The sequence below is a fragment of the Oncorhynchus gorbuscha genome, linkage group LG02 (genome assembly GCF_021184085.1).
Source record: "Oncorhynchus gorbuscha isolate QuinsamMale2020 ecotype Even-year linkage group LG02, OgorEven_v1.0, whole genome shotgun sequence".
Lineage (NCBI taxonomy): Eukaryota > Metazoa > Chordata > Actinopteri > Salmoniformes > Salmonidae > Oncorhynchus > Oncorhynchus gorbuscha.
In genome coordinates, this window is record NC_060174.1 from 64,464,767 (window position 1) to 64,484,055 (window position 19,289).

The following is a 19,289-nucleotide window of genomic DNA, read 5'->3' on the forward strand; positions in this document are numbered from 1 at the left end:
ACAGTATAGATCACTTTTGTTTCTGATTCTGATTCTGTTCCTCAAATAATTTAGTTATTTTCCAGTTTTCGGTTCTGTTCCCTGACCTGGTTCCAACCCTTGGTGTGTATACCTTAGTGTAGAGGTTCTTCATCCATGAGGAATGTGTTGCTGAGTGTTGATGTGTGCGTGTGTGTGTATGTGTGTACACAATAGCTGTGTACCTTAGTATAGGGGTTCTCCATCCATGATGGGTGAGTGGGTGTAGCCTCGTCAGAGTCGGCCTGGTAGTAGTAAAGGTTGAAGGTCTCCTTGCAGCTGCGGTGGTGTGTGACACTGGACGAACACTCGATCATGGTGAAGCGCAGCTCCACGTACACCTGGGACGCTCCCCGCCGCTGGATCAGCCCGCTGCGCAGCCAATGGCTGGACAAGCCATCCGTCTGGCAGATCTGATTGGTCCTCACACTGTTGTTCTCCTCGTCCAGACCACTCACCTCCTCCCACTGTGTGTGTGGGGGGGAAAATATGTTTAGATAGCAAGCCCATCAATGCACATTGTTATACAGTTGGCATACAGATTCTAAACTTATGAGGAACAAAGTGAGTTCAAAGGTAGGATCCAGTATCGGATGGACCTATTTCTAGAGAGAGAGAGAGAATACGTTTGGGGGTCCGTATACGCACCAGAGGGTTGTCACGGGAGTAGATGGTCCACCTGAGATCTGAAGTCTCGGTCCTGGTGTTCATCAGGACCTCTGTGAAGACGGACACGAGAAATGTGAGGACACACACCGCAGGGGAGGACACTTCACACACTTTAACAGTCGTCACAGAGATACACGGACAGACACACTTTCCCGGTGCTCACCGTGATCAACTGACTGAGGCAGTAGAACTGTGTCATTCAACTGGCTCTCGCTAAACGCTCCGCTTCAATGTAAAGAGGGAGGGAGAGGCGGTTGATAAATATATTCACTACAGAGAGAGGGAGCAACTGAGTCCTGAGCCAAATAGACCCTGCTCTCTTCCTCGCCTTTTAGCTCTGTTTAGCCCTCCCTCCCTCCCCTCCATGTTTGCGGTCAGTGTGCCATACAGGTCTGTCCTAAGCCCCCCCCCCCTTGTTTCTAGCTAAAAAAATAACCTGCTGAGAAACCTCTCTATTCTCAGGGGCAGAGGGTGGGGACATATGGACAAGCTGTGGGAACAAGGGGATATTCGAAATGCACATGTGCAACTCAATAGACACATGGATGCCCGCGCACACAACAAACACACACACACTGGTCTTGCGCATACACCTACGGCACAACAACACCCCTCCAGCCATGGTTACAAATGAATTAATTCTGCGTAATCTCCTGGAGTGTAGGCAGACTGCCAGGTCCCTAACAGCCAAGAACTGTTCTGCTATGATTGAGTAATTCAATACGGACTGGGGCCCGGAACTGGAACAATGCAGAAATGTCACAGGCAAGCGGAGCTGAAATGATTTCTTTTCCTGCGAAAATGCCCCCCCCCCCCCCCAGACGTCCCTCGGTAGATTGGCTCTTTGCTGCATTGTGGTCCGCCCATGACTTATTGATGGAACGAGGTTTCCTTCCATCAGAATCTCAGTGGTGTGTTTTTAGAGTCTGTCCGTCCCTAAGGGGTTTCCTTGCAGGGGTCCTTCTAAGGGGTCAGGCTGTCTGCAGGTAAGATGGTCACATGACCATCCCCAGCCGTGCCCACATCATCTCCCCACTACCAGGCTTCCTTTGATCTATTAATACATGTCCTCGGTGTGCACAGATACTAACTTCTCTCTCTTCTGTCCTCCGTTCCTTCTCTCTCTCACCCCACCCTCCCTCTGCCTCGTGAGGGAATTATTTCTATCTATCTTAGTGCACCCTACTCTCTGGCACAGTCTGCTTTTGGAAAGACAGAATGAAAGTTTTCTATCACTTGTCTGTTTTCTGGGTCAGCTGTGTTTAGAACAGAACAGCGCCACGCCATCAATAATTCTGATAGGCTGATATGAAACCTGCAGGTTTGACAGACTGTCATTTACACTGAGGCACATTTGATACAATGTGCCCTTTAACAGCCCCCCCCCCCTGTCTCTGACAAGCCAAACACTTCTCCCTGTCCCTCTATCCATATCGCTCACTCTCTCCATCTCCATTGACAGTCCCTGAGAGCCCTGACGTCTCCCTCCCTCCCTCCCTCCTGTTTCCCCTCCTTATCTTTACCACTCTCTCTCTCCCATCCTTCCCTGGTAGTAGCAGGCTGCAGAGGGCTGATAAGCACAGTCCAACAGCCAGAATTAAGAAATGGACACCCATGGGGCAAGGAGAGAGGGAGATGAGGGGTTAAGGGGGAGCAGGGTCGCTCTCAGCTTCAGACAGGAGTGGAACAAGTGTAAATCCAATGGAGGAATGGGAAGGCATGGTGGTGAGGTGGAGATGGAGGAATGGGAAGGCATGGTGGTGAGGTGGAGATGGAGGAATGGAAAGGCATGGTGGTGAGGTGGAGATGGAGGAATGGAAAGGCATGGTGGTGAGGTGGAGATGGAGGAATGGAAAGGCATGGTGGTGAGGTGGAGATGGAGGAATGGGAAGGCATGGTGGTGAGGTGGAGATGGAGGAATGGGAAGGCATGGTGGCGAGGTGGAAATGGAGGAATGGGAACGCATGGTGGTGAGGTGGAGATGGAGGAATGGGAAGGCATGGTGGTGAAATGGAAATGGAGGAATGGGAAGGCATGGTGGTGAGGTGGAAATGGAGGAATGGGAAGGCATGGTGGTGAGGTGGAAATGGAGGAATGGGAAGGCATGGTGGTGAGGTGGAAATGGAGGAATGGGAAGGCATGGTGGTGAGGTGGAAATGGAGGAATGGGAAGGCATGGTGGTGAGGTGGAAATGGAGGAATGGGAAGGCATGGTGGTGAGGTGGAAATGGAGGAATGGGAAGGCATGGTGGTGAGGTGGCAATGGAGGAATGGGAAGGCATGGTGGTGAGGTGGAAATGGAGGAATGGGAAGGCATGGTGGTGAGGTGGAAATGGAGGAATGGGAAGGCATGGTGGTGAGGTGGAAATGGAGGAATGGGAAGGCATGGTGGTGAGGTGGAAATGGAGGAATGGGAAGGCATGGTGGTGAGGTGGAAATGGAGGAATGGGAAGACATGGTGGTGAGGTGGAAATGGAGGAATGGGAAGGCATGGTGGTGAGGTGGAGATGGAGGAATGGGAAGGCATGGTGGTGAGGTGGAGATGGCGTGTTGAAGAAAACACAATCTCACCCGGTGTTTCCCCATTGTGTGTTCTGCCTCAAATTCACAGGAAACCAAATTACACAACGTCTTCATGGTGGTAACTGGTGTGCCACTATAAAATGGGAGTCACGCGCACACACACACACTGTGCCATCCCTAACCTACTCCTACTGATGTCCTATGAGGATCAATCATAAGGAGCAGCGGAAACACAACTGTCAGCCCCCTCCAGGCACAGCCGGTTACGCCAGCCATGTGAGTATGAGGCGAGTGTGTGGTGAGTATGAGGTGTGTAATCACTGTTTACCACTGAACTATCATTATGTTTTATGAGACAGCATGCATGTGTCTGTCTGAGTGTTTTACGACTCTGAGTGGACAAAACATTAGGAACACCTGCTCTTTCCATGACAGACTGACCAGGTGAATCCAGGTGAAAGCTATGATCCATTGTTGATGGAATTTGTTAAATCCACTTCAAATCAGTGTAGATGAAGGGGAGGAGACAGGTTAAAGAAGGATTTTTAAGCCTTGAGACAATTGGACATGGATTGTGTATGTGTGCCAATCAGAGGGTGAATGGGTAAGACAAAATATTTAAGTGCCTTTGAACAGGGTATGGTAGTGGTGCCAGGTGCACCGGTTTGAGTGTATCAAGAACTGCAACGTTGCTGGTTTTTTCACGCTCAACAGTTTCCCGTATGTATCAAGAATGGTCCACCACCCAAAGGATATCCAGCCAACTTGACACAAATGTGTGAAGCATTGGAGTCAACATGGGCCAGGATCCCTGTGGAAAGCTTTCGACACCGTGTGGTCCATGCCCTGACAAATTGAGGATGTTCTGAGGGCAAAATGGGGGTGCAACTCAATATTAGGAAGGTGTTCCTAATGTTATGTTTACTCATTGTGCATGCATGCACAGACATGTAGTACCGCGCTATATGACAGAGTACACTCTTAGAAAAAAAAGGTGCTATCTAGAACCTCAAATGGTTCTTTGGCTGTCCCCATAGGAGAACCCCTTGAAGTAGGGCTGTCCCCGACAAAATAAAATCTTAGTCGACCAGGAGTTCATGTACTGTAGTCACACCCTATGTTTGAATATAATCAACTACATGTAGGCTACTGAGCTTGTCTGATGCTTTAAGCACTGTGATTACAAATGAAGACTCACAAATTACTAAAGAGGGAACAAGAGGTCAATATAGCCCAATCAAAAGGAGTAAACCTGTTCCGACCTTCCTCCTCCCGCTGCCTGCTACTGCTGACCTTTGCAGATTCTGCCATTACACTCCTAAAGTTGACGGGAACAGGCTACACCAGCAGTCGGCAACCTTTTCCATTTGGAGTGCCAAGTTATCGTTACCATTTCTACTGATCGGCGTGACAGTTTAGATTTTCATGTGCACATTTTTGTGGAACAGTTTCATTTCATTTCTAATAACTACATGTCTCAAAATCAATTTCACGTGGTTCATCAAAATTGTATCAATGAAAATTATACAAATCTAAAAACGACTTCTATTGCCTTTGCCAACATAAACCAACAAATAAAAACATTGCAGCCTGCAGGAAGAAAATATCTTGATAAAAAAACAAATAAATCACATTGGATATGCATGGCCTGTCTGCAAGAAACTTAAAACATTGTAGCAACTTAACTTGGTCGGGCCCAATCATGCTAGCAAACTTGCAACATTGTATAAATATTCTGAGCCCTCGGTTTCCTGCGCCAGCGAGCTCCAGACAAACAGACACAGCTGTAGACTATTTGCGCGAGGGATAAGAAGGAATCAGGTAGGCCCATTTTATGACGTTTCCACCAGATCAGAGCATGACATATTTTCCCCCTTGGTTATGGAAAGGGAGAGAGCTGGGAAAAAAACTGTCAAGTAGGCTATGTTGAGGAACTATTGTCATTCTCAATGGATGTAAAAACAGACTTTGTTTACTTGCTGTTTGAGGCGAGAGAAAAAAAATGACTGTGAGAAGCTCCATAGTGACGGTGAGTTAAGACAATCAGAAATACTATCAGATCCCCAAATGGGCAAATAAGCCTACATTTGCACGGAGGCCAGGTAGCCTAGGCCTACCTCTAAACCACAGCTTTTTTTTCTCTTTTCTCACACGTGTAGCATAGGTTGTGCGCTCTGCAAACAATGTGTCCACTCCGACAATGACAACAGTAAGACTGAAATAATAATATATTGAATGTATTAACAGAAATGACCGTAATCAAACAAACATTGTAGATTAGAAATGATGGGAATTCATGATAAATGTACTACTGGTGATACTGATGTGCCACCCCCGTGGCCTCTGCAATGGATTAGTCCACTGAGACAGGGGTGAATCAGACAGGTGTCTCACGTGCCATACATTTTCTTAAATATACTTGCCACTGCTTGCCTTAAAACATCTTGGTCGACTAACAGCCTATCGACCAGTCAACTAAATGGGGTCAGCCCTACTTTGAAGAACACTTTTTGGTTGCAGATAGGACCCTTTCTATAGCGGATTCTAAATAATAAATGGAACCCAAAAGGGTTCCCTTATGGGGACAGTTGAAGAGCCCTTTTGTACTTATTTTATTTGAACCCATTTTTCTCTGCAATTTCCAATTGGTAGTTACAGTCTTGTCCCATCACTGCAACTCCCGTATGGACGCGGGAGAGGCAAAGGTTGAGAGCCATGCGTCCTCCGTGCGTCCTCTGAATCTCCGAACCTCCGAATCAATCGCTTAACCCAGAAGCCAGAGCACCAATGTGTCGGGGGAAACACCGTACAACTGGCAACTGCGGTCAGCTTGCAAGTGCCCGGCCAGCCACAGGGAGTCGCTAGAGCGCAATGGGACAAGGGCATCCTGGTTGGCCAAACCCTCCCCTAATCCAGACGAAACTGGGCCAATTGTACACCGTATCATGGGTCTCCCGACTACAGCAGGCTGTGCCACTCGGGAGGCCTCGAAGAACCCTTTTAGAAAAAACATGTCCAAGAGAGTACAGGCCACCCAACAGTAAATGGAGGTTATCATTGAGATGGGGCTGACTAAACACACACACACACACACAGCCTGCTGCTTTTTGCAGACCAGCAGGTCTTAGACCTCTGCCTAAGAGTGTTCCATATAAGCTGGTGCCATCCTTCATCCTGGCCTTACACCACCCCAGAGAGCAGGGCCTGGCGGTACAGTAGTCTAGGATTCCTACTACCAGCTCTGTCCCCGTAGACTCCGACCCCATCCACTCCACATAGCAGGTGAATAAACCCAAATGCCTCTGCTCTTTACATAAGTGACCTTGAATATGACAGCATGACTCCATCGAGTTGGAACACAAACCCTCTCTTTAATCACAGACCGACTTCTTCACTTTCTTCTCTACCTCTCCGCTACTTGCCCTTCCGCTCTCTTGCTTTTTCCTCCCTCTCTTTCCCCTCCAGTGGCTCTGGAGTGTGATAGGGAAATTATAGGCCTGTGAGCCTTCGCCCTGCATCGACTACAATTAGACCCCCGCTTTAATTAAGGAAACTCAGAGTGCCAATTACCCCCCACACGCCTAGAGAGAGGGAGCGATAGAGTAGGAAAGAGAGAAGGGAAGAGGAACAGCAAAAAGGGGAGTGTAGCTGAGAAGGAGAAGGAGAGAACAGAGACTCAGGTTAGGGTAGGATGGGAGAACATGCGGAGGGGAGAGAGGGAAAGAGCAAGAAAAACAGAGGGCGAGCGGAGAGAAGAGTGGGGTGAAGGGTGAGGTGAAGAGTGGGGAGAAGGGCGGGGAGAAGAGTGGGGAGAAGGGCGGGGTGAAGAGTGGGGAGAAGAGTGGGGAGAAGAGTGGGGAGAAGGGTGGGGAGAAGAGTGGGGAGAAGGGAGTGGGGAGAAGGGCGGGGAGAAGAGTGGGGTGAAGAGTGGGGAGAGAAGGGCGGGGAGAAGAGTGGGGGAGAAGAGTGAAGAGTGGGGAGAAGGGGCGGGAGAAAGAGTGGGGTGAAGAGTGGGGAGAGAAGGGCGGGGAGAAGGGTGGGGAAGAGTGGGAGAAGGGCGGGGAGAAGAGGGGGTGGGTGAAGAGTGGGGGGAAGGGTGGAGGAAGAGGGGGAGAAGGGCGGGGAGAAGAGGGAGGCGAAGAGTGGGGAGAAGGGTGGGGAGAAGAGTGGGGTGAAGAGTGGGGGGGAGAAGAGTGGGGTGAAGAGGGGGAGAAGGGTGGGGAGAAGAGTGGGGGAGAGTGGGGAGAAGGGCGGGGGAGAAGAGTGGGGTGGGAGAAGAGTGGGGAGAAGAAGAGTGGGGAGAAGGGAAGGGGGAGAAGAGGGAGGCGAAAGAGTGAGGAGAAGGGTGGGGGGGAGAAGAGTGGGGTGAAGAGTGGGGAGAAGGAAGAGGGAGGCGGGGTGAGAGAAGGGAGTGGGGTGAAGAGTGGGGAGAAGGGGCGGGGAGAAGAGTGGGGAGAAGAGTGGGGAGAAGAGTGGGGTGAAGAGTGGGGAGAAGGGCGGGGAGAAGGGCGGGGAGAAGAGTGGGGAGAAGAGTGGGGAGAAGAGTGGGGAGAAGGGCGGGGAGAAGAGTGGGGTGAAGAGTGGGGAGAAGGGCGGGGAGAAGAGTGGGGTGAAGAGTGGGGAGAAGGGCGGGGAGAAGAGGGAGGCGAAGAGTGAGGAGAAGGGTGGGGAGAAGAGTGGGGTGAAGAGTGGGGAGAAGAGAAGCGGGGAGAAGAGGGAGGCGAAGAGTGAGGAGAAGGGTGGGGAGAAGAGTGGGGAGAAGAGTGGAGGAAGAGTGGGGAAGAGTGGGGAGAAGGGTGGGGAGAAGAGTGGGGTGAAGAGTGGGGAGAGGGCGGGGGAGAAGAGGGAGGCGGGGTGAAGAGAAGAGTGGGGTGAAGAGTGGGGAAGGAAGGGGGGGAGAAGAGTGGGGAGAAGAGTGGGGAGAAGAGGGAGGCGAAGAGTGAGGAGAAGGGTGGGGAGAAGAGTGGGGTGAAGAGGTGGGGAGAAGGGCGGGGGAGAAGAAGGTGAGTGGGGAGAAGAGTGGGGTGAAGAGTGGGGTGAAGAGTGGGGAGAAGGGCGGGGAAGAGTGGGGAGAAGGGAGAAGAGGGAGGCGAAGAAGGGTGGGGAGAGGAGAAGGGTGGGGAAGAGTGAGAGTGGGGTGAAGAGTGGGGAGAAGGGCGGGGAGAAGGGGGGGAGAAGGGGGGAGAGAAGAGTGGGGAGAAGAGTGGGGTGAAGAGTGGGGAAGAGAAGGGGGGGAGAAGGGCGGGGAAGAGTGGGGAGAAGGGTGGGGAGAAGAGGGGGGGAGAAGAGTGGGGAGAAGGTGGGGAGAAGAGTGGGGGGGGGGGAGAAGAGTGGGGAGAAGAGTGGGGAGAAGAGTGGGGTGAGGGTGAAGAAGGGGGGAGAAGAGTGGGGTGGAGTGGGGAGAAGGGCGGGGAGAAGAGTGGGGTGAAGAGTGGGGAGAAGGGCGAGGAGAAGAGTGGGTTGAAGAGTGGGGAGAAGGGCGGGGAGAAGGGTGGGCGGGAGAGTGTTGGACAGGGCTGACCTGGGGTAAGCAGTTATGAGACAGCTGGGAGGGAGAGAGAGATAGAAACAGATGAAGGGAGAAAGGGAGAGAAGAAAAGAGACTAGTGGAAGCTTATCAGGGCATTTTGCCACTAAGACACCGCCTTCCACTATTCATGTGCATGTGAGCATGAGTGTGTGTGTGTTTCTGCAGCCCGGCAGTTCTTAGAGTGTGTGTGTGTTTGTGTGTTTGACATGGAGTTGAGCCTGTGAGATTAAGTCTCCCCCTCTCTTCTAATCCCACTCCCCTCCTCCCTGTTTCCTGCTTCTCTCCTGGTCTGGAGGGAGCTGAGGAGTGATGGACTGGCCACTGATATCCTCACACTGCATTCAGCAGACCTACTGGAGTGAGAGGCCCTCTGAGGAAACATTACACTTCACTCTCCGCTCTTTATAATAAGGGCCCCGTTATGATAGCGCATGGACCTGTGTGTGTTTGAGAGAGAGGTGCATCTATGTCACTGAGTGAACAAAACATTAGGAACACCTTTCCCGTGACAAACTCACCAGGTGAATCCAGGTGAAAGCTATGATCCCTTATTGATGTCATCTGTTAAACCTCTTCGATGAGCGTAGATGAAGGGGAGGAAACCAGTTAAAGAAGGATTTTAAGCCTTGAGACAATTGAGACATGGATTGCGTATGTGTGCCATTCAGAGGGTGAATGGGCAAGACAAAAGATTTAAGTCCCTTTAACCGGGTATGGTAGTAGGTGCCAGGCACACCGGTTTGACTGTGTCAAGAACTGCAACGCTGTTGGGTTTTTCATGCTAAACATTTTCCTGTGTCTATCAAGAATGGTCCACCACCCAAAGGACACAACTGTGGGAAGCATTGGAGTCAACATGGGCCAGCATCCCTGTTGAACGCTTTGACACATTGTAAAGGCCATACCCTGACAAATTGAGGCTGTTCTGAGGGGAAAGGGGAGTTCAGCTCAATGTTAGGACGATGTACCTAATATTCGTACACTCAGTGTATATACTGTTAATATATATATATATATATATATATATAGAGAGATAGAGAGAGAGAGAGAGAGAGAGAGAGAGAGAGAGAGAGAGCGAAAGAGCGAAAGAGAGAGCGAAAGAGAGAGAGCGAAAGAGAGAGAGAGAGAGCGAAAGAGAGAGAGCGAAAGAGAGCGAAAGAGAGAGAGAGAGCGAAAGAGAGAGAGCGAAAGAGAGAGAGAGAGAGAGAGAGAGAGAGAGAGAGAGAGAGAGAGAGAGAGCGAAAGAGAACGGAGTGAGGAAAGAAAGTGAGAATGAGGGTGTTAATGTCAGACTCCTAGTTGGATGTAATCCTCTTCAGGGATGCATGCCAAACAGGCTGGTCCAGGCAGGAAGATACTAGTGTCCCTGTGCTCTCCTTCCCTCCCAGGCCACAACCCGATCCAGTGACTGTCGGGAGCAGGCTGCTGGCTATTAGAACTGGACAGGGTCACTTTTCTGTGTGGGTATGATTGGGGATGCAGCCAGAGTTAAATAACACAGTTGGGAACCAAAATGGCTGACCATAGCAGTGGGGATTAAGTGTCTTAAACCTACCCTCCGAGTCTGGTATTCATTTTGGCTCCAATATGTACAGGCTCCAATTGACTCAATCCTCTGAATTGTTGGTGTAAAATACGGCGGCTGAAATTCCTGTGCCACAGCAGTAGATATAGAAGTAGAGACAGCAGCATTTCCACGCAACAGACTGCGGTAGTTGTCTCCAGAACGCAGGGAAATATTACCACAACATTTCTGTCACGTTTCTTCAGCTAGCTAATTGCAGAGATTGTTTGGCAGTAGTAATGTTCTGGGTTTGTCTCTCCCTGGTTTGATTTGGAGTTCTTCAGCTAATCTCACACCAAAGGGGGGGGGGGGACTGAAAGAGTCCGGTTGACTTCCCACATCTCCCTCCCTGGCTAACAAAAGACACTGAGCTGTGGGTGAGATTAAACTCCATAAAAGCCTAAGTAAGTAGAGCTGGAGAGAAACAAAAAAAACTTGTTGAGTCTTCACCTCCATCCCTTAGAGAGAAAAAGAGAACCACTGTGGAACAGCTCGCTACAAGATCAAGTGACAATGGTGCAGTTAGTGGGCATGGGTTTTATCGGCATCTCAACTAAACCCGTGTCTGTGTCACTGTGTGCTTAGAACAAAGGGTTTAGGATAGAGTCAACCTCCAATGAAAAGGAGTCGTGTTCATTTGTAATTGTTCTGTTTTAATAACTGATAGGGACTCAACGGTAACAAGTGTGCCGGGGATAACTCTACGTTCATAAGAATTTACAAAGAGTTTATAAAGATAGTTCGCAAACTATCACCATGTGTTGAAGGAAGCACACACTTTGGCTCTGGTACAGATCCGTTTTCAAATCCTGTATAACCTCCGTGCACTTTCAGCATGTTTACTGTCTGTTGTGTTTTCGTGGTTCTTTCTGTCTTTGTAATTCTGCCGTTCCGCCCACTACTCCCCCCCCCCCCCCGTCCCACGACTCAAGTCGCATCCATATAATTATCTCTGGACAGAAAATGTGTTTGCGTGCATCTCCATGTCAGTCACACTGAGAGAGTCTCCCTCCCACTGAACACTGGGAAAAATACCAAAACAAAAGGTCAACTCTCTCACACACACTTCCACAGACGCACTCAAATGTGCTCCGACGCAAAAAAAAAGCACACGCATTCGACTGCGGACAATAATAGGACCAACGTTTAGTGTCGGGGGGGGGGGGGGGCTCTCTCCAACGTCTGCATTCTTTAACATATCGAGCTTTTGGGGTCCCCCGTTGGTGGCTGAAAAACCATTACAGACTGTTACAACTGGATATGGTCTTTGTGACGTGAAACATGCAGACACACCACACACGCGCAAACACACACAGGCTCTCGGTGACTAATCCGCGGTGGGAGGTGAACAGCTTGAAGCTGGAGGACAGTCACTCTGAATGGCAGCACAGACTTAGGCTACATCAGCCATCCAAAGATCGGCACGTCCAAGCCCAGATACAAGAGAATACTCGCCCTGCATGGGTCTCCTCTTTCATTCTGACTCATCCCCCTCTTTCTCCATTTCAGCAGCCAAGGAAAGCCAGACACATTGAGGGGGTACAGCTCAAAATCTTCCTTCCACTGTTCTTTGCTCTTAAAGGCTTAAAGACATGGTGGAATTGAAGGGGAGGGGGAGGGGCTTTGGAACAGATTTTGTAGGTTCCAAAGAGGGAAATAAGACAGAGATATCTCGTATGACGATGGATGAAATGGTGAAACCAGTGTGAACACGTTGTGTACTCTCTCTCTCTCTCTGTCTGAGGAGCTGTGTGGTGGGACTGTAAGCCTGCTGCCTGCTGAGCCTCAGTGTTGTTACTGTATATAGGACAGATATTCTGGGGCTCGGGGGAATCTCAGCGAACACACAGGCACGGGAAGTCCCTCTGTCTCCCAGCCAGGCGCTTCTGATTATCACCTACGACACACACCCTCTCGCTTTCTCGTCAGCCCTTTCTCATTTCTACTTGACTTGATAGCAGTCTCTCCCTCTCACCCACTGGCAGAAATTACTCTCTCCATAAGTGTCATTCTCTGTCCCTGTCTTATTTGAAAGGCTGTGGCCTCATTCCCTGTCCTCTGCTGCCGGTCCCCTCTCTAGTCGTCCCCATTGTGTCCCCTCTCACAGTGAGTGGTGTGTGGGTGGAGGTGCAGACGTGGGTCACCTGCCCTGCTTCTTGCCTGCCTGTCAGCGTGCCACTGACGTTGATGCATGGATTGGGGGCTGGTGGTGGTGAACTGGGGGGCTTTTTCTATCCCCTCATCAACCCGGAGTACCGTCCACCTGTCATATTTCCATATGCATTGCATCTCATTTGTGATAAGCAAACTTGATAAGCAAACCCAGACCCACTCAGGAACCCATCTGTCTAGGCCGAACCCAGCCAGCGGAGGCAACTTCATCAGGCCACGAGAGAGAGAGAGAGAGAGAGAGGGAGAGAGAGAGGGGGGGGAGGGGGGGGGGAGAGGGGGGAGAGGGGGGAGAGAGAGAGAGAGAGAGAGAGAGAGAGAGAGCGAGGGAGAGCCGAGAGAGCGAGAGAGAGAGGGAGGGAGAGAGAGAGAGAGAGAGAGAGAGAGGGGGGAGGAGAGAGAGAGAGGGGGGAGAGAGAGAGAGAGAGAGAGAGAGAGAGAGAGAGAGAGAGAGAGAGAGAGAGAGAGAGAGAGCGCGAGGGAGAGCGAGAGAGCGAGAGAGAGGGGGGAGAGAGAGAGAGAGCGAGGGAGAGCGAGAGAGAGGGGGGGAGAGAGAGAGCGAGGGAGAGCGAGAGAGAGAGAGGGGGGAGAGGGGGGGGGAGAGAGAGAGAGCGAGAGAGAGAGGGGGAGGGAGAGAGAGAGAGAGCGAGGGGGGAGCGAGAAAGAGCTGCTGAAGAGTAGAGGGAAACTGGCCTGTACATTACAGCTGCACGACTCAGATGCCTGTTTAACTCTTCAAGGGGCTAATCGTGGGATTAAGCCACAGAGGATGATGGGCTGAGGGTGTCAGTGAGGGGGCAGGATTGCTTTAAATGCAAATCCCTTTCTTATAAAAATCAGTTCCATTTAATAGGATTTCGGGGGAAGAAATCCGCATTTCCGCGGCGGGGCAGACAGTGGTAAGTCCAGACTGCACTGCCTCACTCACATAGCAGAGAGAGAGAGTCAACGGAAAGAGTAACAAAATAAAAGAGTGCAGGGGGGCGAGGCCCTAACTCTTTCACCTAGGGCCTCTTGCATTCGGAAATAAAAACATTATTTTAGCGTTTGCTGGTTTTAGACATTGGGTTTATGGGTTGTGAAGCACAATGTCACTCAACCCGGCACTCTATTCAAAGTATGAGAAAGAGTGAGGGAGAGAGACAGAGAGAGAAAGAGCGAGGGAGAGAGAGAGAGAAAGAAGCGTAGGTGGAGGAAATGAGAATGCAACAGAGAGAGGATGGGCCTTCAGAGTGGTGTCTTTTGGGGGGTTAGTTCATCTTGGAGGCTGATTGTGAAGGCTCGCCGGGCTCACTGGGGTGGAAGTGCATTTTTTCTTCAAACTCTTCCCGACAAAGACCACTAAATATCTAATATACAATATGCACAGGGATCAGCCTTTGTTTAATCATTCACACACACACACACACACACACACACACACACACACACACACACACACACACACACACACACACACACACACACACACACACACACACACACACACACACACACACACACACACACACACACACACACACACACACACACACACACACACTAATCTCAGAGGGTTTGGGGCCCTTTTGAGGATCTTACCCTGTGGACAGAATCCAATCTACCCCCCACGGACGCCAAGCTTAACTTGGCCAAATTAATCATCACCAGCATTGCCCTTTTTAATACCTTCACAGTCCTGCAGCCACCACATGGAGGTAACACTTCAAAGACCGTCCAATGCCGTGCGAATATGATTTGAAAAAGTAAATAAGGTGTTTAAGTGGAGTTTTTCAAAAGATAAGGGAGAGGTCACATTCAACCTAACTCCCAGGGCTGCTCTTTCTGCTCCATCTGTTGGGAGTTGAAAAGGGGAATTAGTGAACAGATGTTGGAGGTGGGTTCATGACATGAAAACGATACATTCTAGGCCTAGATCCTCAAAAACCCTTCTCAATGGAAGTGAAGCAGGCCTACAGAGTAGCATACAGGCCAGAACGTGGAGTGAATCGAAACAGTTCAGACACCGACTGAGGGCAAAAGCTCGAAGAATGCTGTTTTAAACTTCAATGAATCAACTAAAACACAATCGTGAATTGATTTTGCCGTTTGCTGTGGCTAATTACAATGAAGTTGTAGTAGGCATACCCAACTAATCCCTTCAAGTCACCTGTAACGCCATAGCCGTGCTCGGACGTTATCCATGCCTGTCAAACAGCGCCAGGTTAATTGTTTGTAGATAGCGGGGACCAGGTGTCTCCATTTCAGCATGTAATGTGGAACTAATCCGAGCCATGCCGTTCAGGGTTGATTGGTAGTGAGACACCGAGACACCGGGTGGATGCGGTCTAGAGGCTGGTACATTGTGTGGCCAAAAGTTTGTGGACGCCACTTCAAATGAGTGGATTCGGGTAATTCAGTCACACCCGTTGTCGAACAGGTGAGTAAAATCGAGGAAAATAAAATCGAGCGCACAGCCGTGCAATCTCCATAGGAAACAATTGGCAATAGAATGGCCTTACTGAAGAGCTTCGTGACTTTCAATGTGGCACTGTCATAGGCTGGCACCTTTCCAACAAAGTCAGTTCGTAAAATGTCTGCCTTGCTAGAGCTGCCTTGGTCAGCTGTGAGCGCTGTTATTATGAAGTGGAAATACCTTGGAGCAACCACGGCACAGCCGCGAAGTGGTAGGCAGCACAAGCTCACAGAACGGGGAAGCTGAGTGCTGAAGCGTAATAAAAACCGCCTGTCCTCGATTGCAACACTCACAACAGAGTTCCAAACTGCCTCTGGAAGCAATGTCAGCACAATAACTGTTCGTCGGGAGCTTTAACTGGGTTTCCATGGCTGAGCAGCCCCACACATGCCCAAGATCACCATGCTTAATGCCAAGCATCGACTAGAGTGGCTTAAAGCTTGTCGCCATTGGACTCCGGTGCAGTGAAAACACCTTCTCTGGAGTGATGAATCATGCTTCGCTATCTGGCAGTCCGACTGACAAATCTGGGTTTGGTGGATGCCAGGAGAACTCTACCTGTCCGAATGCATAGTACCAACTGTAAAGTTTGGTGGAGGAAGAATAATGGACTGAGGCTGTTTTTCATGGTTCAGGCTAGGCCCCTTAGCTCCAAATCTTAACACTACAGCATACAATGACATTCTAGACGATTCTGTGCTTCCAACTTTGTGGCAACAGTTTGGGGAAGGCCCTGTTTCCTGTGTCAGCATGACAACTTCCCTGTGCACAAAGCGAGGTCCATACAGAAATGATGTGTTGAAATCGGTGTGGAAGAACTTGACTGGCCCGACCTCACAAATGCTTGTGGCTGAATCACAGCAAGTCACCGCAGCAATGTTCCAACATCTAATAGAGTGTGGAGGTTGTTATAGCAGCAAAGGGGGGACCAACTCCATATTAATACCCATGATTTTGGAAGGAGACGTTCGACAAGCAGGTGTCCACATACTTTTAGCTATGTGGTGTATGTTTCCACAAAGACCATTTCTGTGCTGTTCCACACCTTTCCAGAACACATACATAAATCCACACACACACACACACACACACACACACACACACACACACACACACACACACACACACACACACACACACACACACACACACACACACACACACACACACACACACACACACACACACACACACACATAGCTAATTCATTATCACCTTCGTATCTTAAATGAATCCAGGTATTTATGTTGTCTTGGGCTGTTTTTAAAGTGCCTATGTACAGACACTTACACTTGGCTCTTGTGCAGGCCAGTCAAGTTAATCTTCATTAACGGGAAAAGTCTCATTGCAATAGTTAGATAGTGGAGGGTGATGATTCTCTATACAAAGACAACATAATGTACAGTAAACATAGTTCACGTGTGGAGTGTAGGATTGATGAACCAGAATGTATGCACACATGATAATTGTCAACAAGCATGTTACATTGCCATGTGCGGCTGTTACAATGTAACGGTGCTGTTGTGACAACGTAACCACAATCTGAAGGCAAAATGGGCCTTAATCATATTTTCAATAACCTATTATTAGGTAGCCTAATAACCCCACTGTACACTGTTTTTGTCGATAATAAGCATGATGACAGAACATGAAACAGCCTTGTTATATTTGAGAACATTGTACCGGAGATATTCCAACCTACCTTCCTCTGCTGTCGACAGAAGCACACATTCCAGCAGGACCAGCCAAAGTGGGGCAATGCGACTGGATATGAAATTCATAATGGCATACAGATTATCCGTAATATAAACGAACTCCTTCGGTTGTGTGGGTCAAAAAAACAACAACGTGTAACTGGGAATTCAGTGGCAGCGTCAGCTGGACCGTGTACCCATTGGCCGCAACACCGACCACATCTGACACGGACCACAGTTCAAACACCAGTTTCACTGGAAATGAGTCATTCAAAAATGTGGTCACAGCATTTCAAGGTAAAAAACGTGCTTTTTGACCGGACGGTTGCCAAGTCAATATCTCATGGATTAAGTCGATAAAAAAAAAAAATCAACCACCGGTTTCTTTAAAAATCGAGCATAGTCAATCAAATATCAACTTTCATATGAGGGAAAACTTTGCTTTATAGTGCTATAGAATATTGTATAGCTTGGCTATACAATTATATAGCACCGTTGTCCTTTGTCTTCTCTGTCATGTTCAAAAAGGGGACGCATGTATGTGAAACTTCTCGTATCCTTGGGATGTATTCGGTCCACTCTTTGTCCGCCAGCCCTCTACTTCACCCAAATGTCCTCTCAATTCGATGTCTAGACTCCGCAATTAAAGCACTTGAAACCCCCTCAATTCTCAACATGAACGACAATAATGTTACTGCTGCGTTTTGTTCGTTTCGGTAGCCTATTTTCTTTCCAAACGACCAGAACAATAAATTGTATGATTTTTTTTCCCTAAAAAAATGTAGTCGATTGGTCGGGAACAACTGCGTGTCTCGTTGCCACTGCCTGTACGTTTCCAGTGATGTGGAATGATTGATAAATTAGAGAGTTTAAATATTAATATTTTTTAACGATAATTCACTTTCAGGTAATAATAAACAGAAAACAAAAAGTTATGGACTTATCCGCCGTCCACTCGCAGTCGTCTCACTGGGGATGTTTCACCACACACAATCAGAGTCGAAAAGCACTAACCTCCACTGACTGCATACGCCCCGCCTTCACGCACACATTTTCGGCCAATCATAGGTCAATTTGAGCTGTCAGTCAAATAGGAATATGCAAATCAGTGTATGTATTCACTCGACCCCCTACTTTTGTGATATTTTTTTGCGATCTTGTATCTTGTATCTTGTTGAGAGTTTCTGTAGCCTAAATAACGGGAGTGATATTGCTCATACCAAAGTGTTGTCGTGTTTCATTCACGATACACACATTGAAATAGCCTACAGGTTTTTTGAGTGGAGTGGAGATCATATTACAATGCTCTATTTTATGGTCTTAAATTTCCTCCCAGTCTGCTCTGCAAGCATACAATATATGTAGGCTACTTACTACAATCTATTTGGAGAAGAAACCAGCAGACTTGTGTCTGGTTTCATGTCATTCCCATGCAAATAAATGCACTCTCAATTCAGGGTCGCAGGGGCCCACTTTGTGTATTGGCCTGTTATTTCCTCGGCAGTGACTTCATGAAAGTGAAGGAGCGGTTTGTCCTTTTCTTACGTAAATTATCTGGAAAACCGGTGGAAAACAATTAATAGCAGTGAAAGACTGTCACTCTCAGCTGAGAACAAGAACGCGTTGAGAATTCAAAATAATGCTTATTACGATATACAGTACATTTTATAATGATATTCTATGATATACTTATATTATGGCATAGTCCCGCAAGTCAGAAAACCGACATTTCTGGTGTTCGACCCAAGTGATGTTTTATTTATTTAGGGTGTGTGTGACTTAATGGCCTACAAATCTTTTTCACACCCCACATTTAGCGCATACAATGCTCACATCACCATGCTGTGTTTTCATGTGTTGCTGCCAGGCTATGTTGTCTTTAGGTCTCTCTTTATGTAGTGTTGTGGTGTCTCTCTTGTCGTGATGCGCGTCTTGTCCAATATTTGTATTTCATTTTTAATCCCAGCCCCAGTCCCCGCAGGAGGCATTTTGCCTTTCGTAGGCCGTCATTGTAAATAATAATTTGTTCCCAACAGACTTGCCTAGTTAAATAAAGGATAAATAAAAAATAAAATAAAACATCAGGTAAGCATTTCTACTCGAGATATTAGGCGACATAAATCTCCTTCTCCTACACAGAAACTGCTGTAACGTAAATTCATGTATCCTACATTGCTGAATGTGATAATCAGTTTAAAATAACAAGATAATTATAATCAAGGGTGTTGAATTGAGCTATTTGCACGAAAAGATCCCTTTGACTGACACTTATATGTCACAGATTCAGAATATGAGCAGTATGCACAGAAGACACACAACCAATACCAAAACCATACCCGTACACCCATTGTGCAGGTGGCGTAGGCAGCTGTGTGTTGCAGTGAGAGGTTTTTGAGTCCAAGGTGGCCCCCCAAAAAAGTCTGGTCCATGGGTAACTGGGTCAGATGAAGGTTAAATGGGGTCAGGTCTAACTGGGCTTAATCCAAGGCTCTATCCTGTGGCACATACACTCCTGGACACGATCCATTCACACACTACACAATACTACAGCAGCAGTACACAACACTGTCTTTCACTCTGTCGATGTGAATCAAAGGCAGACGTGGGTTGGAACAAGGCTGGATCAGCAAGTTTCTCCGAGACGGTACGCGTCCACAGCGGGCCATAA

General features: G+C 48.5%; 1 protein-coding gene across 2 annotated transcripts in view; it reads right to left on the minus strand.

Annotated features, from left to right (window-relative positions):
* The window catches only part of LOC124007136 (ephrin type-B receptor 4a-like), a 40,155-nt gene extending 22,515 nt beyond the window's left edge, over window positions 1-17,640 (minus strand). For both annotated transcript variants that reach the window (XM_046317474.1, XM_046317467.1), the window contains exons 1-3: window positions 16,630-17,640; window positions 667-737; window positions 204-485 (exon numbers count right to left, since the gene is read on the minus strand). In XM_046317474.1, coding sequence (XP_046173430.1) covers window positions 204-485; window positions 667-737; window positions 16,630-16,708 — 432 coding nt within the window. In that variant the 5' untranslated portion in view covers window positions 16,709-17,640. The remainder of the gene's footprint in view (window positions 1-203; window positions 486-666; window positions 738-16,629) is intronic.
* Between the last annotated feature and the right edge of the window lie 1,649 nt (window positions 17,641-19,289).